The 9357-nt window shown below is 36.4% G+C and overlaps 1 protein-coding gene across 5 annotated transcripts in view; it reads left to right on the forward strand.

Moving 5' to 3' along the window:
• OCRL (OCRL inositol polyphosphate-5-phosphatase) overlaps window positions 1-9357 on the forward strand; it is a 55430-nt gene that overhangs the window by 8042 nt on the left and 38031 nt on the right. For 4 of the 5 annotated variants that reach the window (XM_039864938.1, XM_039864940.1, XM_039864941.1 and 1 more), the window contains exons 3-4: window positions 3310-3389; window positions 6007-6045. In XM_039864938.1, coding sequence (XP_039720872.1) covers window positions 3310-3389; window positions 6007-6045 — 119 coding nt within the window. The remainder of the gene's footprint in view (window positions 1-3309; window positions 3390-6006; window positions 6046-9357) is intronic. The other variant, XM_039864939.1, reaches the window with a different exon arrangement.

A 9357-nucleotide genomic window follows, 5' to 3' on the forward strand; every position in this document is an offset into this window, starting at 1 on the left:
TTATCTTTTGCTTTCTGGTAGCTCTGTGTTTCCATTGCTTCCTCATCCTTGTGTTTCTGTTTTCTTTATTTTGATTGGCTTTTCTGGGTTTTCCCTCTGGTTCTCCTTGTTTGATGTTATATATTCAGTTCTGAATCTTTCATGTGTGGTTACCAATATGAATATGTAAAGGATAGTTATAAATACACACACGCGCGCGCGCGCGCACACACACACACACACACACACACGCAGTCATCCATTTTCTTCTGCGCATGCCTTATCTCCATTCCCTTTTGGCAATTTGGATCTTTGAATCCTCCGCTTTTCAGTCATTGTCATCTTAGTTTGTCCCTATGTATGCTGAACGTTCATTACTATCTTGCTATAGCAGATCTCTTGTTTTTAAGCTTATAATGCCCTGTTCTTAGTAAGGGTTGCGCTCCTCTGCTTCTATTTGTCATTTTGTTTTAGATGAGCTGACCCCTTTCAGTATTTCCTGTAGTGCAGTCCTCGTAGTGGAGATTCATCTTCAATTTTTGTATGTCTGGAAAGGTCTTTATTTCTCCTTCATATCTAAAGGAGAGCTTAGCTGGATACATTCTTCTTGGCTTGTAATTCCTTTCACTTAATAGCTTGAATATTTGATTCCACTCCTTTCTGGCTTGTAAGGTTTGTGCTGAGAAGTCCAATGATAATCTAATGGGTTTTCCTTTACAAGTTACTGTCTTCTTCTCCCTGGCTGCCTTGAGAATTCTTCGTCGTCGATTTTTGATAATTTTAATACAATGTGTCTTGGTGAAGGCCTTTTTGGCGGAGATAATTGGGTGTTTTGTTTACTGCTTGAATTCCAAGCTCCAGCTCATTCTTTAGATTTGGCAAATTCTCGTCAACTATTTGTCTGAAAATGCTTTCTAGTCCCTGCTCTTTTTCCTTGCCTTCGATAATGTCCATTATTCTTATGTTTCCTGTCCTGATGGTATCAGCTAGTTCTTGTATTTCTCTTTTATTACTTTTCATTCTTTGGTTTCTCTCTTCTTCCTTCCAATTTATTTCTAGGTTTCTGTCTTCGATATCACTGATCCTTTCCTCCATTTGGTCAACTCTATTTCCCAAGGTTGCTATTTCATTTTTCAACTCTTGCAGTGTGTTCTTTATCTCTAGAAGATCTATTCTGTTCTTTTTGAGGGTTTCAGTCTCCTTGCTAAAGAACTCATTCTGCTCATCTAGTTATTTTTTCAATTCCTGAAATCGTTGATATGACTCGTTTCAGATCTCATTGAGTTTTTTCAGAATTACCATCCTGAATTCTGTCATTTAAGTTGCGTATTTCTATGTAAGCTTATTTTTTGGAGATTTTTCTCTTTCTTTCAGAGATGCCTTGTCACCAAGGTAGTTCATGTAGTGTTTAGTGGACTATTTCTCTGCCTGGGCATTAATGGAAGCATATTCCACTGTTTTGTTTTTTGGTTGTTTTGTTTGTTTGTTTGTTTTTCCAGAAAGAAGATTTGTTATATAAAGGTCTCTCTTTAGCCTGTTGCAAATATGACACTTTTCCTTTGGTTTCCTGTAGCGTCTAAGCCTCTTGGATCCCTGATTTATATAAAGCCTTAATAATGCCTTTTTTTCTTATAGATGTTTAATCACGCTCACTAATCTCAGTTTTAGTTTCTGTTAGTGTCAGCAACAGTTTCAGTAGCATTTGCTCAGATTCCTCTGGGCTCCGCAGTTTTCGGTCTTGGAGGATATGGGGGAAGGGGCCCTCTGGGGCTGCGGCTCAGCCTTGATTTTGCAACCACAGTGGTTAAAACTCAACTGTCATCCTGCTTCTCTGCTTTCTGCCCTGATGACTGGGCACTGCTGCTGGCCGAGGCCACAGGGAACTCACAGCTCTCCCAGGCTATTCAGAGATGTTGCTGCACCTTCTCTCCTCCCCCTCCTCCTGCAGGGAGCTCCAGCTTCGATAGGCAGCTTCTTTGTTTCTCCCAGTCCACGATCCTACACCCAGGGTTCTGATCTGTGTTAGCTCTTATGCGCAGATCCCATGCTCAGATGTTCTGGTGTGTAGTTTAAGTGTTTTCCGTTTAGTTTTAGATGCTCAGGTTATTGTTGTTTCAAGGGGAGTGATCTGGGGACGTCTCTCACTCCACTATGTTTCTCCAAACTCAACAATGCCATTTTTAAAGTCAGTAGTTGAACGGTTATATTTAAATGTTCATCTCTTTATAGCTTATTCTAGTCTTTTATTAACTAGTATTTATTGAGCACCTATTAGGAGACAAAACTGAATATAATATGGTCCTTGCTTTCAAATCAGTGTGGGAAATAAATATAACTATTATGGAATGTGTAAGTGCTATATTAGAGGGACAAGCAAATGGGATGATGGTATTGGCTCTGCTTGGTTTTGGATGAAGCTTCAGAGAAGAGGTGATATTTGAGCTGAGTCTCAGGAATAAGTGTTCCTGGCAAAAAGAACCACCTGAAGAGTGCTTGATTTGGGGAAAGCGGGGAGGTGTTCAGAATGGCTGTTTACTAGTAGGTTATACCTTGATTCTGGGGCCACTAAGGATAGTAGTAAATGAAAATTAGTATTTCAGAAGTACATAGGAATTTAGAAATCTTGCATTTCATAATGGCAGCCAATTTTTTCAGTCATATTTACCTAGAGCTACCAGCATGAAGTTGGAAACCAGAGTAAAATCACAGGGATATAAAGGCAATCTGGTTATAATATCTGCTACCTTGTTGGCCACTGGGGTTATTGTGACCTATCCAGGCAACTGGGTACCTCTTCTTACTCCTCCATGAACCTGTATACCTGTTTGAAGAGAGAGAACCATTCTTTGGTAAAAGCTATGCATATATAATCAGAAAGCTAATTTATGAAATTCCTAATTCATTCATTCTATGAACTTGAACTACAGTTATGTGCTAGCGACTATGCTAGGTGCTAGAAATACTATGGTGAAAAAACATCCATAGTCCCTGCCCTCACAGAGTTCACACCTAGCTATTCACTCTGATGTACATACTCTGAAGATATATGTGCTGTAATTCATGCTCTTAAGATTGTAAAATTTTCTTAGGATATAGACTATTCCGTGTTCTTTATAGCAAAGAACAGTGTGAGTATTCAAATATTGATCACCACTAATATCCTTTTAGACCTAGAGCAATATCTAGCTGTCATGATGCTTAGAACCAGGGAACGAGATACAGCAAGCCTAATCAATACAGGCTAGATTTGCATATCAACACAACAATGTATTTTATTAAATGTTTGGGTTCTTCAGTAGCTATTCATTGATGCATTCTTTTGTTTTCTAGGTTAATAATCCGGTTGCATGCGAAAGAACAACATGTTCAAGATATCATTCCTATAAATAGCCACTTTAGATGTGTTCAAGGTACTAGCTTTAATCGCTTAGCTAGTTTTATAACATTTTTCTTTGGTCATTATTGCCTGTGTCATACCATACATATTTAAATTTGTCACTACATGTGAAATGAAATGTATTACTCTTTGCATAAAAAGATAACATTACTATTTTACCACTGAGAAGATGATCAGTGCTTTGTCTAAGAGGGCCGAAGGGTTATATTGAATAAGTGTATTCTCACTTGCTTCCCTGGCTGGGGGTTAGAGACATATGTAGTCTGTTGCCTGCATAGGTAGTCTATGCTGTCCGACCTATATGTGGATTTAAGTAACATTCTTGGGTTTAACTGACACACTGCTCGTTGTAAAATAGCAAGGTTGCTAGGATTCATACACATTCAGCTCTTTCTCCCCTCACTCTCTGAAATTAAAACACTTGGCAAAATGCCTTAACAGTTTTTAATACCTTATATTCAATTGTGCTAATTCTCAAACCTTGCCATTGGTGAATTATAAGCGACTCCAGGGAGGAAATATTTGGCTTCCTGCCCTCAAATTTAGGGACCAAGAAAAGAAAATCTGTTGTTTCACCTGCTACAATGAGACTCAAAAATGAGGAGGCAGGGGAGTTGTGTAGGAGCTGTTGCTTCTGTCATGTCACATTGCTCTCGAAAGGAAATTGTTTACTAGAGAACAAATGCATTATGTTTCCAATGAGTCCATTAGCTTCATCAGACAGAAGCATTCTGTTTCAGCTATAGCTTCTTGGAAAATTTGAATCCTACCTTACATGGATTCTTTCTTAAACTACATTGAACATTTTTAATCACAAAACTAATATATATACTGTAAAAATGATGGAAAGAACAGAAAAATATAAAGAGAAGCAAATTCCCATCCTTCAGAGATAAACACCTAAGATTTACCTTTTTTCTACACTTGGAACTTTTAGAGTGGATAGGACTCATACTATATATAGTTTTTTTGTCTGTTCCATATGCCATCATAATATGAGTGCTTTTCCATGCTATTAATAGCTAGCTATACACTATTTTATGAATGGCTATTTTATAAATGGGTTATTTGCTAGTATAAATAGTAATTCGATGAACATCTATGTGCATAAATCTTCCTGCACATCTCTTATTTCCTTAGGATTTATTCCTATAAGTAGAAATACTAAGTGAGTGTGGCTTTTTAAGACAGTATGTGTTAAGAATTAAAATACTTGTAGTGAATAGTACCCACATTGTATAGAAGAATGAAGTTATAGCCATACAGCTTGCCCTGTGTTAGAGAGACATTGAACAAGGCACCTGCATGCCATAGCAAGTTGCTGAAGTCACCTTACTTTTCATGTTGTTACATACCCAGCCCTTTAAGGAGGAGAAAAGCCAAGAACATGACTTTAATATCCTATTAACTCTATACCTTTTTATACTACTTCTAGAGTCTCTTTTACCCTGTTTCTTTTAGTATTTTTAAAATAAGAAATAGCAGGTTGTTAGATTGGAATCTAAGAAAATATGTGCACACACATAATAGTTTCCTATAACCAAAAGAACAGTTACCTCCTTGAGTTTTCATATCTTTTCTGTTTTTTGACCTGTGCATCTATTTTGAAAATCTTATAAATACTCAGGTTTTAAATAATTAAAGTTACTAAAGAACATTGGTAAACATATAATAGCTATGTCCTGATGCCTAATTGTCCCTTGCTTCATCATGCTAGTAAGAATATTGAGACTATTTTCTAATATTACACAACTTAGTTTCTTACCAATTCCTTCTGTTGTGCCTGAATAACAGAGCCAAATATACAATCCAGGCTTGTGAGGGAGCTAGAAAAGGCTGAGACTACTCCATCTGGCTACAGTAGATCCAGGCTAACCTCAAGGAGTCAGTACCCACATTTAAACTAGCTGAGACGGTCTGGCAGGTGTTGGCCAAATACAAGGAAGTTAGGGATGACAAGATGGGTTGGATCTAGACACTAGAGGTAAGAAAGGAAGTCGTGGAGAGCTATGGAGAAAAAAGAGAACTCTGAACTTGGAGACTATGCTTTGCTCCAATTTACACTTCCTTGTTGGGTGTTTGGACCCACAGATATTAATTGTAGTCTAAAGGTAAAGAACTTAAGATATTCTGTATTCCTAGATGGGACAGGGGCAGAGGTAATGGGATCATGGAAATTTTCAGAGACTAGATCTGAGTTAAAGTAATTCGCCTCTAGGCCTTTGGGGTCACTTCCTTGGCTTTTTACAAGAATTGCCTAAAGGATACAATTAAGTTATATTAAATTAATATGTTATAGTTGGGGAGAATTAAACTCATATTCACTTGAATTGACATGTTATATTCCCTACTATTGTCATTCCTTGATTTGCTTAGAGGTGTTCCGTTCAGTTACTTGATTCAGTTCATTTTTCTTTTAGTTGAATTGCTCATAATCTTTAGAACCCAGTGCTATTAAAATCCTTTTTTTTTAAAAAAATGCTAACCAAAAAAAGCAAAGGATTTTTTAAAATATGTTCTACGCCCCAGGAGTGGTGACTGAGAGCAGCAGTTATTTAGTTAGGCATATACTTCTTTTGGTTGTAATGAATGGTTTTCTCATTTCTGATCCTGTTCTTCTTTTCCCTCAGAAGCAGAAGAAACTCTTTTGATTGATATAGCTTCAAACAGTGAGTATCTTTCTGAATGGAATTGATTTTCATTCAACAAATATTTACTTGAATTCGCACCCTATTTAAGACACCTTTTTTTGCACATCCTTTATCTTACCAACGTATCCTGTATTCTCCACTTTCTTCAAGCAACCATACGAATTAGCATTGTCTCCCAAAAACATTTAGGCTAAGCATAAGAAAAAACGGGTGGCTAGTAAGAATCTTTTAAAAAGTTGAAAAGATGACATACTTTTCTAATGCTGAACTTTTTTGAGCTACCAGTATTATTGCTATCAGTTAAATCATTGCTGTGAAATTGATAATTGTAGGAAGGCCTAGAAAATGTTTAAAGCACATAAGGTTTATGATTTTTTTTTGCTGTTTTTTTAACTGCTGTTTTAAGCTTTTTCCCCTCACCTGCTTATTAATTTTACATGTTAAATTATGGTTTCCTTTGTTATATTATTTTGGGAGGCTGTATTGTCCTTCTTGTACCAGGCATACCTTTTTTTCTTAAAATAATTTTGGTATTTTATTTAAGCCCCATTCCCTCAAGGCATCCCTTCATTAGAGAGAACATGATCTCTTCTTACTGTTTTCATTCTTTCATTTGCATCTCTTTGAAGCAAATCATCATTGACTTTCTATGCAAACTGTTCTTTATCATATGATTATACTGTGTTATGGGGAGGAGAAAATAAACATTTGAATGCTACTGTGACAATTCTGTGGTTGCTATGGAAAAGAGTATGTGACCACATGAATCTAAATCAAACTGGTTGCCTTATCTCATGATCGAGTCCTTACATGAGTGGGGCTTGGCTCTTAGCTTGGAGCTGTGGATTATACATACTTTTATTTAGACACAGTCCCTATCCTTGGCACCATTAATTTGCATTGAACAGTTTACATGGGCTTTTTCTGGTTTGGGTTCTATTATTCTTTTCTTTGGTCATGGACTTTGGAAGTCTAAGGGCTGATCCTGAAAGGCTAAGTAAACTCAGCTGCTGGCTTCTACTGCAGGTACACAAGAAATCAAAAATAACTTAATATCTATGTCTTATTGTGCTTAGAAAGGAGAAGGCAAAAAGAACACTAAAAAAGCAAAATATGAGCAAAGGTAACTGATGCTGCTAAAAAAAACATACTGAAATGTCCTGCTCTTGATGTGGAAATAGGTATTTAATTCAAAGCTGAAAAGTTAAACCAAGCTGTGCCTTTTCCCTTATAAACACCTAATTTATGGCATTAGTTTTTTTTGGTTTGGTTTGGTTTTTTACCTCTCCTACATAGAAATTAGACACGTGTTGTTTTGTCCAGAGTTCAAGTTATTAGATCATAACCATTTGAATTTTTGTTATTCCTTTGTGATTTCTGTCCACTTAGTAATATTTACACCGAAACCAGATTTTATCTTCATCCTCGGGCTTCATACATAAACTTTAAAGTACACAGTATGTTACAGGAGAGGGACCCTGGGTTTGTTAGGCAGGCCTGATTTTAGTGTAAATATGTATTTTCCCATTATCTGGATGTTGATAGTAAATGGTTTCAAATCATTTTTTTTCTGATGTCCAGATAATATATCTTCATTATATACAATTTGAAATTTTCAAAAAGTTTAAAGTATCAAAATTATGCTCCTGCAATCTAGAGATCACCACTGTGTTTAACATTTTTATGTATCTCTTCTACTCTTTTATTTATGCTTTTACATAATTGGAATCCTTTTATGTAGGTTTTATCATGCATTTTCATTTAATGTTGTATTGTGGCATTTTCCCATGTCATTTAAAGATATTTAAAAACATGATTTTTAATGACTAAGATTTCAACACAGATATGTGCCAAACACTCCTTTATTTATTCATTATTCAACATATATTTGTTGAGCACCTTTTATTTGCCAGGCTCTAAGTGCTACACAAGCAGTAGAGAACCACATAGATAAGGTTGCTGTTCCTGCTTTGATTCGTCTTCTGTGCTATTTGGTACTAGTGTTATATAGATACCTATAATTCATTAATTCATTCCATAGAAATATGAATACCTTTTAGGTGCTAGGCACTGTGCTAGATTTTAGGGATTATAGCAGAAAACAATATAGTCATGGTACTTCATAGAACTTAGTGCAAGAAACAGATTTGAAGTTGAAAGTATAGATACATACTTACAAAACTTGCAGTTTTGATAAATGCTGTCAAGGAGAAATACAAAGAGTTTATAAGAGGGCTAACTAAATTAGGCAGGGTGATCAGGGGAGACCTCTTTGAAGAAGTGACATTTAAATTGAGACCAGAGGGACTAAGAGGTGAATATGGTGAAGAAAAGAGTATTCCAGGTAAAGGGAACCACATGTGAAAAGGTCCCAAATTGAAAAATAGCTTGACACTTTCTTGAAATGAAAGAAGGCTAGGGTGCCTGGAATAAGGCTTAGGCACCAAGGTAGGATGAGCTAGAGCCAAATCCGATAGGATCTTCTAAGCCATGATAAGGAATCTGGATTTTTAGATTTAAAAGAAAATAGGAAGAATATGAAAGATTTTATATTGGAATGTCATCATTTGCATGGAAGCCAGTTAGGAGGCTGTTTTGGTAGTTTAAGCTAGAGAGTGTGGTAGAAGTAGAGATGAAGAGAAATGGAAAGATTTGATTAATGTTTTTGGAGGTTAAATCAACAGAGGTTGGTTTGGGTGTAGTAGTGAGAGGAAGAGAAGGGTCAAGGATGAATCCAGGTTTCTGGCATGAATGTGGATAATGGTACCACTTGTAGATATAAGAACATTACGGGATTACAAGAGGAATGATATTTCCTATGGGGGATCATAAATTCACTTTTAGCTATGTTTAGTTTAAGATTTCTTTGAGACATTTGAGTGTAGAGGATAAAAGTTGTGAATGTATGCATCTGAAGCTCAGAAGACAGGTCTGGGTCACTAGCACATAGTTGGTATTTGAAACCAAGAGTGATGATATGATTGCATGTAGAGCTGTGCCATCAGATGCAGTAGCCACGAGTTACATGTGCCTATTTAAATTAATTAGTAATAAAACTGGGAATTCAATTCCTCGGTTGCACTAGTCACATTTCAAGTGTTCATTAGCCACGTGTGGTCATTGGTTGCCATATTAGACAACACAGTTATAGAACATGTCCCTTATCACAGAAAGTCCTATTGGACAATGCTATAGAGTAAGTAAAACTTTTAGGATTGAACTCTAAGGAACTCTGCTTTGTAAAGGTTAGATAGAGAAGGAGATACCTCAAGGGGCACTGAAAACTAGTGATGAGAGAGAGAGAGAGAGAGAGAGAGAGAGAGAGAGAGA

The sequence above is a fragment of the Pteropus medius genome, unplaced genomic scaffold, assembly GCF_902729225.1.
Source record: "Pteropus medius unplaced genomic scaffold, Ma_sr-lr_union100, whole genome shotgun sequence".
NCBI lineage: Eukaryota > Metazoa > Chordata > Mammalia > Chiroptera > Pteropodidae > Pteropus > Pteropus medius.